Here is a 20089-nt window from a genome sequence, read left to right on the forward strand (position 1 = left end):
CTCGGGATCGTACATTTGCACTATCACAAAGGCAAAAAAGTCAGGCAGGTACAAGCAAGGTGTCAGACACAACAGACTGTTTCTAATGGCCTCTCTTGGAATATGCATCTGGTTTCAAAAAGTCTTCATGCATCTCTTAAATATCAAATTCTGCTCCAAAAAATTCCACCACTGCACTAATGAGGCACACAGACCTTACAAGGGCACTACGCAGCACACCCTTACAGAACACCCTGCTTCAAATGCTCTGGCCTGTACAACACTTGAAATAAAGTTTGCCTCACTTATGCTCCCGTGCATATATAGCCAACCTGTTTGTTTTCAGCTTCAATGTCTACCAAACTGTTTTCATCTCCATCTATTACACAGGTCAACCAAATTGCAGTATAAGCCAGAGCTTTCCCACAAATTATCACCTCAGTTCAAAAGTTCTGCAGCTCGAAAAGCAAATGGTATCCTGGGCTCCATAAGAAGAGGGGTGGCCAGCAAGGACAGGGAGCTGACTGTCCCCCTCTACTCTGCTCTTGTGAGGCCCCATCTGCAGTACTGCGTCCAGGTCTGGAGCTCCCAGTACAAGAAAGACAGCGAGCTGTTGGAGAGGGTCCAGAGGAGAGCCATGAAGATGATCAAGGGACTGGAGCACCTCCCCTACAAAGACAGGCTGAGGGAGCTGGGCTTGTTCAGCCTGGAGAAAAGAAGGCTGCGGGGTGACCTCATTGCAGCCTGCAGTACCTAAAGGGAGCCTACGAACAGGAGGGGAACCAACTCTTTGAAAGGGCAGATAACTGCAGGACAAGGGGAAATGGTTTGAAGTTGAGGGAGGGAAGATTTAGGTTGGATGTCAGGGGGAAGTTCTGGACAGAGAGAGTGGTGAGGTGCTGGAACAGCTGCCCAGAGAGGCTGTGGATGCCCCGTCCATCCCTGGAGGTGTTCAAGGCCAGGTTGGATGGGGCCCTGGGCAGCCTGGGCTGGTATTAAATGGGGAGGTTGGTGGCCCTGCATGTGGCAAGGGGTTGGAGATTGATCATGATCCTTCAGCTCCCTTCCAACCCTGGCCATTCTGTGATTGTGTGAAATGGCAGACCTTTAAATTCAGTGTACAATTGTCACAGCTCCCCTTCACTAATCCTGAAGCTCCACTGTAGGCTTCTGAAGTTCGTTGGGGCCTTCCTACTTCACACAGCAGAGCAGGCTGGCTACCTCCAGCTGCTTGTTGAGCCATTTCTTATCAGCTACACTCTTAACAGAAAAAAAGATTAAAAAATAAAAATCAAATGACGTCGAATGATTAGCTTCCCAAATGAATTATCTGTGAAAGACTCCTGCTCTGTAAACTGCTTGATAAAAGAGGAAGTTTTCAGCACAGAGACAACATAAGGCAGAATTATTATTTTTTTGGAGCAATACAACACACATCTGTATAGAAGATAAAAGAAAAACAATGCTTACGTTACTTTTCCAATAATAAAGAAAAATTTGTCCCAACCTTGCTTTCCTCATTCAAGAAAATGAAAGAGAACAGCTAATATTATCTGCCTATAGGGGAAGGGTCTCATAGATAGATGGCAGTTCTCACTGAACTGGCAAAACTCTCTCTGGTAGCACTCAGCTGCTTCTGCACCCCACAGAGGGAACATCAAAAGTTAGGGCAACATACTCTCCTAGCAAAGATGTCTCCAGTTATAATGTCAAACCCATGCAACCACAGCAAGAAGAAAAAAAAAGCTGGAAATCACTCCCTGTCAGGTTTACAAGCTGTGTTCAGCAGCCTTCCCAAACCGTGGGTGCAGGGACAGATGACTGCACTGCGTGCGTACGCAACTCTTGCTAGCTGTGCTGGCACAGACCTCTAGGAGTATCAAACCACTAGATTCTGCAAACACTGCTGGCACATACTCAGGGAGAGGAATAAAATAGTCCAAAAGTTTCCATTGACCTAAACACAGAATAATCTACTGGCGTCATAACACGAGTCTGAACGCGGAGAAGCCTATCATCGATCAGCTTTGCCCTCATCTGCAAAAGCTGACAAGCAGAAAACATAACCTCAGCAATACAAGCTAGGTGTAGTAACAGTGAATGCAGAGTGGCAGCCATCTGTGACCGTTGCAAACACGGAACGCTGTGTTCTTGGTTTAACTACACCTACGGAACTGCCAGCCCTCTAATTACCATGCCAGATTTAGTAATATGGCACCGCTCTTCTCTGGCGGCCAAGCTGATTTACAGTAACACTACTACAGGCCCAGGCAACGTGATAAGCTACTTGCAACCCAAATCACCCCAAACCTTTTCATCTTAATACTGCTGCTGAAAGCCTGTCGCTACAACATGCTTCGCTTCTACAGTTTCCTTCTGCTCACTTACAGTGACTTCCTCTTAACACTGCTCTCACATCCTGCAGGGCCAAGGGCTGCCAACCTCACAGCACAAGGCCCTCTTTCATAGTCTCATAGAATGGCCTGGGTTCAAAAGGACCACAATGATCATCCAGTTTCAACCCCCCTGCTGTGTGCAGGGTCACCAACCACCAGACCAGGCTTTCGGTCCACGCAAGACCATACACACAGTAGGGATTGCCTGTCAGCTTTTCAAGATGCTTCATCAGTTACACAAGACACAACAGCTGGAAAGTGTCAAAGCAGCATTATCCTTCTGGAGGAAAACCAAAAGGGAAGACTTCCATTTGAACACAACAACATGATAACATAGGATCCGCTGTAATTTGCAAGGTCCCATGGCTTCTGGCTAAGAAAGAAAGGCTGAAGGAGATCAATGAGTGAAAACCTATGCAAGAAAAGAAGCTTTGCCTCAACACTTGCAAGGCAGGCTGGAAAAGCTGAAATCTCAGTGACTCTCATGCCCTTCTTAACGTAAGGACTCCAAACATCTTCATTAGAAGGAGATGCAAGGCTCACATTATTTTATTTTTAAGAGTTCTTATCCCCCTGTGGAAAGATGCAGACAGGAATCCCTGTGTGAAGAACAGTTAAACAACAAAACCATCATAAGGGCATAAAACTTAAGATACAGTAATGCATGGAGTTAAAATAATATGGGAAAATGCTGAACCTTGAACTTTTCAGTTCACTCAAGAGAGAAGATAAAAGAAAGACATGCTTGTGAAGGAACTTTCCAATAAATGCAGTTGTCTTTTAGCAAATCCTCAGAGAAAACAAATAAACAACACTGTCTAGGCTTCAAAACTCTTTACCATACAGCAAAGAGTGGGAGAGGAACCTACAACAGAAAACAACAACCTAGGCCTCCTGCTACAGGTTTATGTTCAGCTTCATCAAGTGACAGAAGGACCAGGGCTGTAGAATTCAAACTTCATCCCAAAGTAACCCCTAGGATGTCATCGTGACTCAAACTCTAGCAGAGAGCACGATCATTCAGACTTGCTGCCTTACATCTTGAACATGAGGCATTCCTGGCCTTCTACCTCACGCTACCTCTGTAGGAACTTACTCACTCCCAGCAACGCCCAAAGAACATTTTCTCATGCTGACACAAACCTGACTCCTGCAAACATGCCACCTAAGTCTGTCACATGGATACGGCACACACTCCAAAGATGCATGGAAAAAGAGTAAGGACATCCCAGATCAAAGCTGCTGGTACCTACAAGCATAAAACTATAGCACTAAAATAAGCCCGCCTTCTTCCTTTCTAACTGACTGCATGATCCTGCAGTAGCTGAGCTTGAAGAAAAGAAACCACAGAAGAGTTAAACCTCCGTAAGAACGATTTATCTCATTGAGGTAATTCCTTCAGTCAACCCATTCCAAAGCCAGGCGGTGCTGTACCACCAGAGGAGGGAACAGACATGGAAACAGGATGCCCACCTCCAGCTGCAGCCAGCAGCACCCAGCTCAGACACAGCAAGGAGCCGAACCCCCAGGTGCTGAGCAGGGCTTGAGCCAGATTCACCAGCCTCCCCTCAGGCAGGAAGAAGGCAGAAAATCCACGTGAACTTCAGAACCAAACACACATCTTCATGACCACCAGTGAGCCCACGGCGCTGGAACCAACAAGTCAGGCTAAGCAGGTAGAAACAAGGCAGGCATCAGCTGCTTTTAACTGTTTCAAATCAGATCAAAGGCAAACGCCGTGCTGCAGTGCCTATCGAACCGCACGCCTACCCCAATACACGCATGCAGCAAGATAGAGACTGGGCTCACATAAAAGACGACGGGGCCCTGGGCAGCCTGGTCTGGTGTTGAATGTGGAGGTTGGTGGCCCTGCATGCGGAGGGGGGGTTGGAGATTCACGATCCTTGAGGTCCCTCCCAACCCCGGCCATTCCGCGATTTTCTGGTCCTCGGTGACTAACACACCCTCACTGAACGAAGGGGCCGTGGTACAGAAGGGGCTTCCTGTGGAAATTCAGGTTTCGGGGACACAATTTTTGGCTGAGGCAAGGCACACGAGCACAAGGCACACGAGCACAAAGCCCAGCGAGCTGCCCGTAACCCTACAAGTACTCTCCGCTCCTCTGTTCTCCGTGGGTTCTGACTCGAGAAAAGCCTCCGCAGAGGCACCTCCGTTCACCTCAGCGCCACACCTGACAGCGCGGTGCCTTCACCACGCCTCTGAGCAAACCCACGGCTTTTTGTTCGGCTTCCAAACGGAACGCAGCCCCACGCAGCCCGGCCTGCCGCTCGCCCCGCGCCCGCTACGGCCGTCGCTCGGGGACGCGCGTGCGCGCCGAGCCGGGGAGCCCCGGGCTGAGGGAGGCGGGAGGCTGCGGGGTGGGGGTGCCTCCGCCGGCCGCTCACCTCGCGGGCGATCTGGTTGAGCGCGTCGTCCTCCGCCGTCAGGCGTTCCCGGTTCGGCAGCCGTTTCCTACCGGCCCCCTGCGTCCCCATGGCGGACGGATGGATGGGATGGGGTCGAACCCGGCTCCGCGTTCCCCGCGCCTCGCGGCTCCCTCCCGCCCGCCGCCTCAGCCGCTCGCCGGCGCCGGCCCTGTGAGGAGCCCGACCGTCACCGCCCCCCGCCCCGCGCATGCGCCGCCGCCCCCCGCCCGTGTGGGGCCGGGAGGGGCGCTGAGCCGCGCGGTGCCGGTTGCGGCCCCTCGCCTCGCAGCCGTGCGGCAAAACTGCGGGTCTGGCTGGAAAGCGTCCCCCTCCCCTCGTCTGCAAAGCTGAGGACATCCCTCCCGAAATGGAGGAGCTCCTTCACAGCGTCATTAAACCGCTAAGATCCCGAAGTCCAACCCCAACGCACCCCACCACCGTGCCCGCATCCCTGAGTGCCACATCCCCACCGTTATGGAAGAGCCACCGCTCTGACCCTGCCCATCCCTTCGGACATCCATTTTCATATCAACCATAAGCAGACGTGATTAATTCCGGTCAATTGCTGGTGTCAGACACCTGTCCGCTTACCCCAGATGGAGATTAATTCGCATTGACAAAAAAAAAAAAGTAGGCTGTCCGCTTACTCCAGATGAAGATTAATTCACATTGACAAAAAGTAGGGATTCCTCGTCGTACCTCAATTCCAGTCCACATTAGTTCCTTCTCTATAGGTCTCTCCAGCTCAGGACGCCAAACGTGCTACACAGGCACCTCATAGGAATAGGACTGCCAAACACATCCGCCTGCTGACAAAGACCAGAGCGGTGCATTTAGTGTCTGCTACTTAATTTGATTACAAATTCAATCTTGATGAAGGTAAAAGGCAGTGCTAACCAGCTCTGAGCAGCCCCAGAATCTCCTGAGAGTGTAAAAGGATGTGGCGCTGAGGGACACGGTGGGGGATGGGTCGAGGGTTGGACTGGATGATCTTAGTGGTCTTTTCCAACCTTAATGAGTCGCAAGAGCCGATTTCTGCACTGCCCTGCAGTGACTCCAGGGCTCTATCCCACTGCAGCCCACCCCTGAGCCCTGCCAGGCTGCTGGTGGCTTCCACACACGGCCCAAGCAAACCGAGACTGATGCTCGAGAGGAGAGCTTGTATAGATTCTCATTTATCCAAGCCTTAAATCGTTCAGAGGCTTACATTCAGAGCTTAGAAAAGACAGGAAAACACCCAGAGTGCAGGGCAGCAGTAAATTACAGGTCAGACCCATTCTAAAATCAGAAATTGCCACGACATCACTGCCCACAGTGCTCTCAGTCGGACTGGAGCCGGCAGTCCATGCACACCAAAGCCAACGTTTATCTGGAAGTTTTCACATACAGAGATTGAGGTTTGGGTCATTTGTGCAGAAGGCTGGTCCTGAAATTCAAAACCATGTCAAACAATTAAATGTATCAACCTTCCCAAGACGGCACTTATCAGATCATAAAGAAACTGGTTGCTGCTCCAGGAAAATAAACTAGTTCTAGCAGAATCCCTGTCCCCAGATGGGTACAGATGCCCTCCATACAATCCAGGCTGCTACTTGCTCTCCAGAAACTATTTAATTGTCACTTGTTGCTTTTTATATGAGTGACATCAAGGTGACTATTTATAGCTGGTGCCTGCGCTGAATCTTTTGTCTTCATTCCTCAGCAGGGCAATGTGCTGCACTCAGAAAGGCTGCGCACAAAGCTTGGCGAGGCCTTTGATGGACAGCCACTGCCTTCCAAGGACATAAGTAATAGGGAACTCTAAACCAAGCCCTGGGAGACACACTGGAGCCAGCCACCCCAGTGAGCACAGCTGGAATGCACCCCGTGGTCCCATCACCTGAACTGCAACCCTGCAGCCTTGCACAGGTTTATCCTGTTCAGACTCACTTTCAAGAGGAATCCCCAGTCGCATCCTCTCCTTCACCCTGCCTCCGCTCCAGTTCTGCTTAAGTGTCTATTAATTTCTCAGAGCTCGTGTTACAGCTGTAGGGGATGCACTGCTTTTATCATGACTCAGCGGTGGTATTCAATCAATACTATTTCTTGTGTCTGGTACCACTGGCCTTCACAGGGAGCAAATAATTTATTTATTTATTTATTTATTCAGAAGCAGCAGCTACACGAGATCCTCGCTTTGCTTGGGCATTGGAAACAAGCTTGTCCTGAGATTTAGAGTCAAGTTTACTCAGAGTCCATGCAAGTGGAAAAACAAAACAAACAAACAAAAAAAAGCACCAAACATGCTCTGCAAGGGCCTTAAAAATGGATTCAAGCCTTGCTATGGGAGAAAGTCTCACTGTGACTTGTTTTTCTTCGCTATCCTGCAGGTTTTCCTTCTGCAGCCATCCTCATCTCTCTTGCCTAGCACTACTGCTGTTTCAAGCTCTACGTAACTTGTTTCCAGAGACCTTATCCTTGAATTTGCCCCTGCCCTTTGAGGAATTCTGGCTAAAGACACAGAGCAGTTCCTTATTTTTAGGCCGGTGTTACCCAGGGATTTCAGCCACCTGTGCAGCTGCATCACTGTATTCACGCAAGGAATTTCCAGTTCAGCAGTGCAGTATGATTTGCATTCTCGCTGCTTGACTGAAGGCCTTGGGCCCCTTATAGCCAATCTGAGATTTGCATAGAGCAGATTTATGTCTGCAAATCTATTTGAAGGAGTTCATAAAGAACAAACAAACAAACAACCCCAACCACACGGAACTTGGAATAGAAGAAGCTACTGAATGACAGCAGTCAGAATTCAAGCCCCACGTTGAATGCACGCTATAGTTTAAGGAATCCCACTTCTTGCCTACATTCCAGACACTTAGAGTAATTATTTCTTTTAGTACAGTCAAAATAAGCCATCTTGTTATAAAACCACTATATATACAGAATTTGTCCAAATAAATATTAAATAATCATTCAAATACATTAGTTTTGGCTGCACTACGAAGTACAGTGCCTGCAGCTGAAGGTTAAGTACTGAAATACGCATTTCTTATTTTAACAAGCAACACAAAGTCGAGACCCATTTTGTCTGAGAGTTATAACTGATTAATGATACTCAAGCAAGCCTGAGTATCCCATGCCAGTTTCAAAGGGCTTTATTTTAAGAGTATAATTCTCCAATATCCTGCATACAAGGAGGCTGTTTCGTGCAGAGCACATCCCAAAGATACAATTTTCCCTCTGTGTTGCTCTTAAACCAAACCATCTTGTAAAACCACACTCTTGAGAGCCAGAACAAGCCATCGCCTGTTAAAACTACTGCTGCTTGTGTACTCAGTAGACCATTTCTACATAATAAAATGGATGGTTTTACGTTTTGAGCAGCAAAGTATGATTACATTTCTATTGGGTTTAAAACCTGGGATAGAGGAAACCAGTGGCTAGCTGACAGCATAGAAAGAAAACACAGGGTCACCTTCTGCTCCACTGTAAGATCATGGCATCTGGCGAGCCAGAAAGGAAGTCTGACAGCTTTAACAAGGTGTCCATTAGTCCAAAGAGAGTGGAATGCTTAAATACTTCAGAAAACCTAACCTAAGAGGCCAATATTTCATATTGCCAAGATACTTGAAAAGAGCAGAGCTCCATTAACATGGTAACATTTTGCAAACATAACAGCGGTGGTATCCTGCAGTGCCTGTGGATTTATTAATGGGAAAAAATTACATCACAGACAAATATGTGCTGGTACTGAAGTACTTCAGAAAGAAACACTGGGGCAACTAGAGGGCTTGTACTTTATTACACCTCCTAAGGAGCCTAGGGTGATCTTCCTCAGCACATGAACCCTCATGGGAAATGCTTTCACATGTTGCCAGGTCAGGGCCCAAGAGACTGCTAGTGTCTGTGCAGATTCGTCTGAGTGAGATTTACTACTCTTCAGGTCAGCTGAGTCGTTATTTGCATTAGTGGAGCTCTGGCAGGCTAGGAACCTTGCTTGGCTTTGACTTTACTATCCTGGGGCTTTTGGTTACGAAGTAAGGGATCACAGCAAAGCCACGATTGATAGCAGCTTCCCAAGGTGCTCCAGTATGGAGATCAATGAACTTGAGTTGGCAGTCCTTAAAATGGCAGCCTTCAAAGATGAACTTCAAAAGGACTAGAGAAAAAAAAACCTGTACACCGCCAGCAGCCAAACACCTCGCTCTCTTTTTCACTTTGGGGATCTCGAGGTCTCTAAATTGAGCCTCTTTCGATGTTGACGAAGACTCTTCCTTCAGAGGGAGTCTTTCAAAGCCCTGGGCTTGATTTCATTTAATATTTTCATTAGCACCCTAGTGCATGTAGGATGGCACTAATGAAATACTTGGATGACAGTGTATGAAGCAACATCAGTAAAGGAAGGTACACTCATACAGGAGGAGGAAGAGGTTAAGGACTTGAGACAAAATGGAATGAAACCAAGCAGACTGCAAATCCCATGTCAAGGATTAAGCTCATGATCTCATCAGCTAGAAATGACAGAGAAGAGGAAGTTCTGAGACCATAAATCAGTCTTGGTTTGGTTGTGTGCCATCATCACAACAAAAAAAAACTAAAGAATTATGTTTAATGTTCGAACATTTCAGGTAAGGGTCTTCCAATGCAAATATTTATACCATTGCATGGAGCATCTATGTGACCTTACCTAAAATGGTGTCCCTTTGTCTGCTTACCCATGTTAAGAAGCATTCAGGCTTGCATATCTACAGAGAAAAAATCTGCTAGCATAAGCAGCAGGAGGATCTTTTCTGAGATGAGTTGGCTTGTCCAATGAAAAACAGAACAACTACATCTCTTTTCTATAAACTCCTTTGGAGAGAAGATCTGCAGATAATTCTGTGTAAAGTTTGGAGCCAAGTTAGAAGAAAAACTTACAGCTAAACAGGCCATACGTAATTGCAGTCTGGAAATCTGGTGTTTATTGCCAAGGTTCTGGACACAAAACCAAAAGAAGTTGTGAGCATTATCACGAGTGCTTGGCTGCCAACACTAGCACTAGCCCAAACGCCGCACTCTCTCTTCCCTACCACGAGGCTTGAGACGTGAGCATCTGTATAATCAATGAGTATTAAGATGTTATAATTACAAATAAACAAGAGAAGTTGGCAAAGCAGATTATGGTAACAAAAAGAGAATAAATAGAAAACTTACCTGTATCCTAGACTCGCTTACAAAACTCCAGTAGAGTACATCTCCAGGAGAGATCCTGGTAGCCAGCTCTTAAATAGGTCTAGGAGAGGTGAATTGCCTTCACCTGTGCTCCTCTGGCTGACTCATGGCTCACCACAGGTGATCAGTCAGAGGTTCAGGCCGTAACTCAGCAGTTCCCATACAGTATCTATCACAGGCAGCACCACTGCAGCTGCAGAGAGGTTGTCCTGATGCTCCTGGACTGGATGACACAATCCCAGCATTGCAATCTTGTATGCTCTACACTACCGTGCCAAGCAGGGAACTCACCTGCAATTTGAAAACTCTCACTGAGCTTGTTGAAAACTGCCCATCTTGGGCTATAGGGGGAGCTCACTCATGGCAGCCTCTACAGACCTAATCTAATTAGGAGCAGACACACCACAGCTCTTAGCATTTTGGCACAAAGCAAAGTTAAGCCAGCTCCAAAGCAGCTGTAGTTATAGGGAGCCAAATCTGTCCCAGGCTGCTGCACAGCAGCTGATGGCAGTGCCTGGCTCACACACAGAGTTACGGGCTGCTGTTTGTAATCTGTACCACTATCTGCTCCCTCCAGTTACAAAATCTGGCTGTTCCTCCTCCTCTGGCTTCCCCTCTTGCTGTGAAGCTAAGTGTTAAGACAGCTCTAAGCTGTTCTTGGAGGAACCTTCTAAGCATACATCATGCATCAGTTCCACCTGGCCTAAAAACACTCACCTTTTCACTTGCCAGAAGTGCTATGGGGATAAAATTCCATTCCAAACAGCAGGATCATGCAGTGATAAGACATCCAAGGCAAGAAGTGGACCCCTACACCTTTTCTCCCAGAGCCTGGGCCAAAGGCAGCAAGAGATCGATAGGCACATTTCATCTGGGGGTGCTGCATGTACATCTGTCAAAAAGCAGATGGGTTTTCCTTCAGCAAGACTAAACCGGGATAGCTTTGGCGAAAACAATGCATTACATCAGCTGGAGCTGGCTCTGCATCTCTTTGTGATTAATGTATGGAAGTATTCCTTCTGTCACTGCCTTGGTGTCTTTGCTGCTCTGACAGTGCGTAGACACGAGAGCAGGGGGACACGTGGCCTGCTTACAAGGGCTGGATGCTTCCTTCTTGTTGGATTTCCCATGCTTTGTCTGCTCCATGCTGTGTGGCCTCATCCACTCCCGGCTCAAACATTCCAAGCTGAGCTACATTTTCCACACAGGCCTTCCCAGTTTTCTTAAACTCGAGTTGTTTGGGACTGCCGTAACACATAGCCGCAACATATGGTCTGAAAACACCAATTGTTTGTAGCAGATTGTTTGTGCCAATTAGTCATACCGTCCTGTAAAACGGCACGTGAACACTGTTTTGGAAAAGCTTATGTGAACACTGCGTTGCAGTTTGATTCCTTTGCTGGAGTGGAAGAAGAGGAAGGAGGAACCTTTTGTTGTCCCTATGGAAATTCATCCAGATTCATGCAAAGTGCAGATCAGAGCAAAAATGTGCCTTTTCTAAAGTGCAGGAAAACATAACCGTGCTTTGCTTCTGGAGATCTTCCACACTTATTCAGGTCTCAGTATCTTCCACTCACTTATTGCCCTGTCTTCTCTCAGGGAATAGTTCCAACCACCTAATGACAGAAAGAACTGCTCCTGTATCTGCTGCCTTGTGGTTCTGCATTACGTCCTTGAAGCAGTGCATCAGTTACCTAACCTCCTTTCACCTTTCTGCTCATCCACCCAGAGCAGCAGCAGGTAGTTCCTGGCTTACCTAAAATAAGCCATGCTGGTGCTAAAGAATTCAGGTTCCAGCTGTGCTAATCACCAGCAGGGCAGGAAGGCAGGTCATTATAGTTTCCTGAAACAAAGACATTGGCCTATACTCGGAAGTGAAAGAAGATAACAGTAAGAAAACATCAGAGAATATAGAAATCAAGCACTTTAGACTCACTGCACTTACAGCACATTAGAGCTAAGGGTGCCTCTAGTCTTAAGCCATAACACATTTTCTTATCATCCATAGCATTCCCATTTTTCCATGCTCAGGGAACCAGGAATGGTGTTTGGGAGTGACTCATCTGCTCGGGGTATTTCCCCTGCCCTTGTGCACCCCAAGCCAACTCATCAGTCAGCTCCTGCAACCATCCAATTACCATCCTCTGCAATTTTCCTGTTGGCTGTTCCACAGCATTAATTATTACGGTATTAAAAACCTTCTGATCCTTCCCCATAGGAATGTGAAGGAATTATTTCCTCTATTCTCCTTCGACGAAGAGCCAAGAAAAGTTGAGCAGGAGCTGTCAAATTCTCCAGTGTACAGATTTCTTGCCAGTTGTGGCAAGAGAAGCAAAAGAAGATTTTTCTAAATTCACCAAATGGCCACAGAATGCTTTCATTTCAGCTACTCTAAAAAAATATATATTCCCAGCTGGGCAGAAAGGAAAACGACTGCTTGCATCTACAAACCACCATTTCCATAGCTGGCTGCATGGCTTGTCAAACACCAGGCTGGAAACAGATGCCCGTATGCAAGTCTCCATTTTTTCTTTCTTTTGCCTTCTGGCTCTCCTAGTTGTAAATTCCTCTGGGGACAGCTACTCAATATAAGCTTCTTACTGCAGTGTTCCCAGATTGAAGTCATGCAGGGCTGGGCACTGTCAGAGGGAGATCCCCAGGAACTTAACAGACACCACCTCTGTTGCTCAACCTCATTTTCTGCACAAGTTTTCATCCTCTTTGACCTTTCAGCAGTGGGTTAAGGCAGGAAAGACCTATTTCTCTATGGTGGCCTCTTTCTGGGCAGTTACTAAAGTTTCTGAAACATCCTGAGCACATTAGTGCCTCCACAAACTAATTAGAAGTTCCCAAAATAATTTTTAATATGTTTTTCAATTATAAAAGGAGCTGCTCTAGGTAATATCAGATAATGGTTTCCCCCTCGAGGTATCTTTGTTCCTTCCTGGCTCACTGGCAACAGATGACTTGCTTCACTCTGTGTAACAGCACGCTGCTCTTCCTGCAGTGGTTGGTGTTAGGCAAGGCTGCTCAGGCTCAAACAGGTTAAACGATTTCATGCGTTTCCAGATTGCACCCATCACACCCAAAGCAGGAGGCTAGGAACCAGGTGAAAACCAGCCAACACTTTAGACACGACTTGAAAAATGTCAGAATGCCATGCGGCCATTGACACACGACAAAGCAAGGAGACACAGACTCCATCACACAACGCTCTGTGAACACGTCTGCACTATACATCCCAAATCTGGGTGGGGATTCCAGCAAAATAAAACCCTATGTTCACACCCACACTTGCTTTCCAAGTCTGTGCTAGACAACATGACTTAAATATTTCTCTCTCCAAACACTGGCGAAGCACTGGCAGTTGCACACATTACAACTGCCTGGGGAACACAGCGAAGCAAAACACTTTTGGGTGAGACTACTGAGCTGGGAGATATTTATGGCTGTCAGCGACCTCCTCACTAGAAGAGAAAGGTGCTGCCTACAGTCATATTTAGCCTGGTTTCCTAAGGGAACAAGCCATATGTGCTCACTCTTTGTGGCAATTCTCCTGTCCCACACTCACAGTGTAAGCCAGCTGGTCAGGAGCCACCAAGTTTATCAGAGAAGCCAGAGTACATCTCCTTAAATTTGATACCCCCACTGGCAAAAAGCAGCCCACTGAGCAGCTCATGGCACGTGCAGAGTGAGCTTGAGTGCTTTTATCAGGTAAAACACTGCAAAATCTGTCCTGGCTCACCCTTTGAAGTGCAGGACCCAAAGCAGAGCTGCATTGCAGCCCTGTTGGCAAGGTGGATAGGAGTCATGCAGCGGAGTCTGGGGGTAAGCAAACCATTCATAGCAAAATATTCCTATTGAGGAATCAGCCAGAAATCAGAAAGGAGGAGGCTAAACAAGAAAGCAGCATAAGTAGGCAGCAGTCCTGAACCACAGGCAACAGGTACAAGGAGGTGAGTGGCTGGTCTCACTACCTCCCTATGCTCCAAGCAAGTTAAGCTTCTTTCCATGTGTGTAAAGAATATGATCAGCCTCTTCAAATGGATAGCAGGCAGTGCTATAAGAAAGCACTAGGAAATGCTATAGGAAGGCATTTCTTGTGGTTCACACATGTATTCTCTTTGTAATTAATATTGAAAATGCTTATTGTATTCAGTAGTTGTTTTCCTCCTTGGTCTTTAACACATTCAAGAGTTCACTGTCAGCTATCATCTGGGAGCCATTAATATTAAGCATGTTTGATGTTTCTAAGCCAATCTCTGGAGCGTTTTAGCACTGTTAATAATTAATACAGGAAGGGCAGCACTTCAGTAGCCCGAAGCAGTGCACAACAGGCTCGGTGTGAACGATCTGTTCATCATTACAACTCTGCAGATCCTCAGAATCTTTCTTTGCTCACCATCAGTGCAGCAGTGAGGAGCACAGCCTGTTTTTCATTAGCGAAGGCACAACACCTCCTCCTCTCAGGACTGACGGAACAACTTTTTCACACTCTGTTGCAGCAGTGACAGACCTTACCTGTGGGATCATCAGTGGGTTACTGCTGATCTCCAGGCTTCAGCAGGTGAGCGCCAGTTGATCCTGTGGCGTCACTTCCAGACGTTACTGCAGGCACACAGGAGAAGAAACAGCAGAGACAGGGATTTACCAGCCCACGACAGTTCCCAATCTTTGTGCAGACACTGCTTTCTTTTCTGTTCAGCATGAGCTTTTGCTCCGAGTTACTACGAGCTGTCCCAGTGGGTTGGCCATTCCTACCTTAGCACATCGTATACCTGTCAGTATGGGCAGGGGGATTAAAGCAGTGTATGGGAACTGCTGAATCACGGCCTGAGCCTCTGATCACCTGAGGCGAGCCATGAGTCAGCCAGAGGAGCACAGCTGAAGGCAATTCACCTGTGCTCCTAGACCTATTTAAGAGCTGGCTACCAGAGGGGAAGGATCTCTTCTGGAGATTGCCTCTCTTGGTGTTTTGTGGTGAGCTCAGCTGAAGGGTAAGCTCTTCCACTTATTCTCTTTTTGTTATCGTTGTCTACTTTGCCTAACTCTCTTGATTATATTGTGATTATAACATCTTGATATCTATTGATTATACAATTATATTGTGATTATAACATCTTGATATCTATTGATTATACAAGCAGTAAAGGGCTAAACCAAGCTTGCATAAACTTACACAGTGTCTTTTAAACAGCACTTTTAAGGTGGTTTGATAGCAAATGATCCCATTTGCAGGTAATAAACATAACTTCTTGTGACCTCTTGAGGGGTCGACTGCTTTGACTTCGCTGTACTTACTGTGGTTTCAGATGTTTCTTCTCAAAACAAGTTGACTTGCAAAAAAGTAAGAGCCTCTCCCTATTTCTGAAGCTCTGCATTTGCTGTCCTGCTCCCAGGACCAGGTTCAGCAATGTTCACACTGCATGCCCATACCACTGCATGCTCAGGCAGCATGCCCACCTCACTCAAAGCATGCCTCAAGCTCCCAAACCATTCATCTCTGAAACACTTAGGGCATTTCTGAGCCATTCTCAAAGGAGGACAGTATGGAGACTGGCTCTGCAAGCTCAGAACCACGGATGGACTCTGCTTATTTATAGCAGGGCTGGCTAAACCAAAGTAGTTATCCCAAAGGCAAGGCGTGCTATATATACTCACAAGTGACTTGTTCATTTGAAGTTGGCAGTGCAGAGACAAGATGTCTGCCCTATGGCAGGTCTGGAAGCCAAGATCACATGGACAAGGCCATTAGGAAAGCCACATTTCTCTGACCCTTAATTCTGGGCTGTGCATGCCCATCACCAGCTAAATCAGACCATAACCTCACTTGTGTCCAGCTAGCCAGAGCTCACAATCAAATGGCTTTCAGCACAGCCCAGAGCCATAAAGTCACTAACCCTGTGGCTCAGGACGACAGCAGAATTCAGGTGCTATCAAACAGATAGCTGTATAAAAGCACTCAAGCTGAAGCTAAGCATTTAACAATTCCTAAGCAACTGATAACTTATAAGCAACATGAGGTCTTCCTGCTGTTTCAGCGACTCTTAGGATGGAGGTGAGACCCCTGCGTTGGGCAGCACACTGATGGCAGACAGAGAGGACCAGCCAAGGGAAGCAGAGACAGAAACTAAGGAGAAAAAGCAGCCCTCCCCATGGGCAGGCAGCAGGCAAGTTTCTAGTCTTGTTTTCAAACCTCCAGGCAGTGCCCTTAGTTCTGGATGCTGCTGATTTTTCAATCCTGCAGCTCCTCCTTAAAGTCGGGGTGATTTGCGCTGCTCGTATTGATGAGCTAATATTTCCTTGCAGCAGTCAGAGCCAGGAGGAACCAGCACATACCACCGAAAAGGAGCCCTCCAGAGGCACTCCGGACAGGTCAGTGTTCTTGCACAACTTTTTCTCAGAGAAACAGGCACAGAGAAACAACCTGCGGCAGTCAGAGCCAGTAAGAAATGATTACTGGAGTTATTCTTGCCCGGTGGCTGTAGGAGTTTTATTTTGACCTGTGCCCTACTGAAATGTCACAAGGTCCTCCAAGGAGAAAGGTTGAGAGCAGTGCAGGAAGGTCTGCGAGTGGTTTTTGAGGTGTTCAGGTCACCCAATGCTGGGCTGGAATATTCGATTCCTATCACTCCCGGGGCATCATTACATCAGGCAAGCATAAAACTGAAGGCAATCCCTATTCTTGGGAAAACTAGCAATGCTTAGTCTCAGCCAGAGAAGCTTATTTTAGGTATGAGCAGTCGAGCAAGATGCATCACAGCGGAGAAGCTTTGTGTCGGCCATTTCTTTGGAGCAACTGGAGAAAAACCGGTGGTTTGGGTGTAGCTCTGGCGCCAGCCACTCATCCATCTGTCCTGCCACTGCCTACTGTCTGTCGGCTTCCTGGTGCAGAAATGAGATTTAACTGAAACCATGGATGAGCGATGCCCTCTAGTGGGTTTGGCTCACCGGGAGCTGGAGGAAGCCCCATCCATGATGTGCCCACCCAAGGGACACATCCCTGAGCTGCCCGGGACTGTCTCCACCAGCCAGTTCTTAAGGCACTGCCTTCTATCAAAGCTCTCAGCAAAAGCATCTGCCTCATCTCAGACACATCCTCAGGTGGGGAATATAACTCCAAAAATCCAAATGATGGTGTTTCCCAGGCCAGTATTTTGAGTATATGGATACAAGCAAGTTTTTCCTGGAGCCATTGGACTTATGTTTGTGATGAGAAACATCCTGCAGCATTCCCAGCTTAAGGTATCAATACCCCTGCACCTCAGTGTTTCCCAAACCCTGGGAAAGGGTTTCAAAGCCCTCTGCTGTACCACTGTAACCATTCACTGTTCACCTAAAGCCCTGAAAAAAGAACAATACCATAAGAGTGCTGGTTTCCCACCTGCTGCAGGCAAGGGACTGGAAGCCATTTCTGTGCTGAGAAAATTACACCAACCTCAGATGGTCTGTGATTTCCCAGGGTTGTAAGGTATCTTCTTCAAAGGCTACCCAGATCCGTTCTGGCTTGGGTAGAGCCCATGAGAAGGAGCCTGGGTAGGAGAGGCTCTTCTGCCTTATGAAAAAGCAGCTTTGTTCAGGGTGCACAGGAGCATAAGTGAGCCAGTTTAGGGAGGATGCGTCCCCAAATAAAAGGAATTCCCTGTCATTTGGCTAGCAAGCCAACACAACACAGGCAGGCTTACAAAACTGATTCAAATCAGTGGGGGATTTCCTCCCATGTGACTTCTGTGCAGCTCTTGGCTGTCTGTAAATGGTGTTTCAGTACAGATATGAGAAGTAACAGAGCCCCAGCAGTCAGACCTTGGAGATCACAAGACGTGCTCTTCATTGCACAACAGGGATAAGTGTTTTTGATCTGGCTTTTAGAATCATAGAATCTATTTGAGTTGGAAAAGACTCTTAAAGGCTATCTGGTCCAACTGCCATGCAGTGAACAGGAACACCTACAGCTCCATCAGGTGCTCAGAGCTCTGTCCAGTCTGACCTTGACTGTCTGCAGGGATGGGGCATCCCCTGCCTCTCTGGAGAACCTGTGCCAGTGCTTCACTACCCTCACTGTAAAACACTTTTTCCTTATATCCAATCTAAATCTCTTTTTTTTTTTTATGTTTATTTCCCCTCATCCTTTCCCTTTAGGACTCTTTCTTTCTCCCTGCTCCCTGATGCCATTAGGGCTAGGCTTTGTTGCACTCCCAGAAAGCTTCAGGAACTGCTGCTTGAAAGAAAGGTACTAAATATCATGAGGCTAGTGCTAGAAATACAAAAGCTATCTTCATTTAGGTTGTTAATGATCTGCAGATCTCCCTGTTCTTGCCCCTGATGAGCTATCCCAACGCGTTAGCACGTTGTGCTTCTTCCCCTGACTATGTGAGCATTTGAACAAGAGCCTCCTACAAAGCACCCAGCCCAGCCACCTGTGCTAACTATAGCTATTAGTTTAATTAAAAAGCAGGGGAAGCCCAAGTGCTCAGGTTTTTTCCTCTCTTTGTCTGCCCCTTGCTGGCTTGTCTGCTGAAGCCCTTTGCAGAAGAAGTGGGCGTGCTGCTTCCCACCAGCTCCAAAAAAACAATGAGCTTTGGCAGCCCTGGGTCCGAGTTATCAGAACCTACATCCTGGCGTGAGACCGAAGGAAGCCTAACCCACGTCAGCAGAAACTGCTGTGCCGTAACAGCCTGCCCTGTCCCCAGCCCTCAATCTCTGCTGCAGGATGCCACGGAATAGCCATGGAACTGAGTGACAGTGCAGAGGGCAGGGTTTACATCCCAGCCTCTCCCTACCAGCAGGAGGGTTTAAGGTTCACCAGCTCACCTGTCAACTTTGGCACCATTTTCCGGGAGCTGCCGGCTTGCCTGCCTGAGTTTCGCTTTTCTTTTCCTGCAACAAGGAGGCAGCCAGGGAGGTCGGACGAGGCTGTTATCATCTGTTGAGGCCGTTCCCATCCTCTGCGACCCCCGTGTAGGAAGAAAGCAAGGCTGCGTACAGGTAACTCTTTCCTCTGCCTTGTACGGCTGCACCTGCCTCTTCCAAGCCACCTGTCCCCCCCAGACGCATGGGAGTTGCCTTCCCACCAAAAAACAGCCCCTGATCGTGGCCATAAAGGCAGCCCACTCTCTGAATCCCCAGCCAGTGCAGGGGTCTCTGCTTGCTGCTAGCTTATTTCTGTCCATCTGGGTGATTAATGACCTCAGCTCAGAGGAGATTACATTGAGAAATCGGCACTACGTCCCTCCAGCGCTGTTTGCACACGGAAATGTTTGTGCAGCTCAGGTTTTTGTGTCTCCTGGTAAACTTTGCTTAAGTGTGCTTGTACACCAAGTGACTGCCACTGAGCTGAACGTCAGCAGCAGGAAAGTGGGGAGGCAGTTTGCTAGCACCGTCTGGGGCAAAAAGACCTCATGGGCCAAACTTGCAGGGCTGGGCACTGCAGAATTACAGTGCGTGGGCAGAAGCACAGATTCACAGAATTGTTGGAGTTGGAAGGGACCTCTAAAAGCCATCCAGTCCAATTCCCCTGCAATGAACAGGGACAGCTACAGCTCCATCAGGTGCTCAGAGCCCTGAGCCCAGCCTGTAATACTGGGGTCCTGCTTTTCCTAAGGAGCTTCTACATCTCTACAGAAAGTCAGCAAGCATCTCGCACGGTTTTTGTGTCTTTTAGTTTAGAGCTGCTGGTTTGGAGAGACTCAGCTTTATGTGCTGCTGTGCAGGGCCAAGGTTTGGAGATCCTTATGGGGCATTTCCAACTCAGGATATTCCAATGTACGATTCTATTTGTTTTGCTTTCTTGCTATTCTCCTCAGATGAAAAGGGAGGTGCACCCCCTGCATCTTCTCAAGACGAAAAAGAAATTGTTTGGCAAAGCTTCCTGTCCTTAATAGCTGTTTGCTTGTAGGAGAAGTTTGAAAGGAAATTTTCCTGCAATTGCGGTAATTGTTGAGTGAGTTTTATTCAAGTATCAATGCAATCTTCTAGGGTTAAATTGAGATAGCTTCGGGGGCATTTTAAGAAGCAGCAGTATGAAATAATGAGAAACAGAGCTCATATACAGATGAAATTCATGCAGCTTCTTGTGAAGACAGCCTGCATTGATTATGG

At 47.4% G+C, this 20089-nt stretch overlaps 1 protein-coding gene across 1 annotated transcript in view; it reads right to left on the reverse strand.

The window, feature by feature from the left end:
* The window catches only part of LRRFIP1 (LRR binding FLII interacting protein 1), a gene marked incomplete at both ends in the record, with an annotated part of 87239 nt that extends 82369 nt beyond the window's left edge, over positions 1-4870 (reverse strand). The window contains one exon of the mRNA XM_079539112.1: positions 4781-4870. Within this exon, the coding sequence (XP_079395238.1) occupies positions 4781-4870 (90 nt within the window). The remainder of the gene's footprint in view (positions 1-4780) is intronic.
* Between the last annotated feature and the right edge of the window lie 15219 nt (positions 4871-20089).

The sequence above is a fragment of the Tetrao urogallus genome (assembly GCF_951394365.1).
Source record: "Tetrao urogallus genome assembly, chromosome: 8".
Classification (NCBI taxonomy): domain Eukaryota; kingdom Metazoa; phylum Chordata; class Aves; order Galliformes; family Phasianidae; genus Tetrao; species Tetrao urogallus.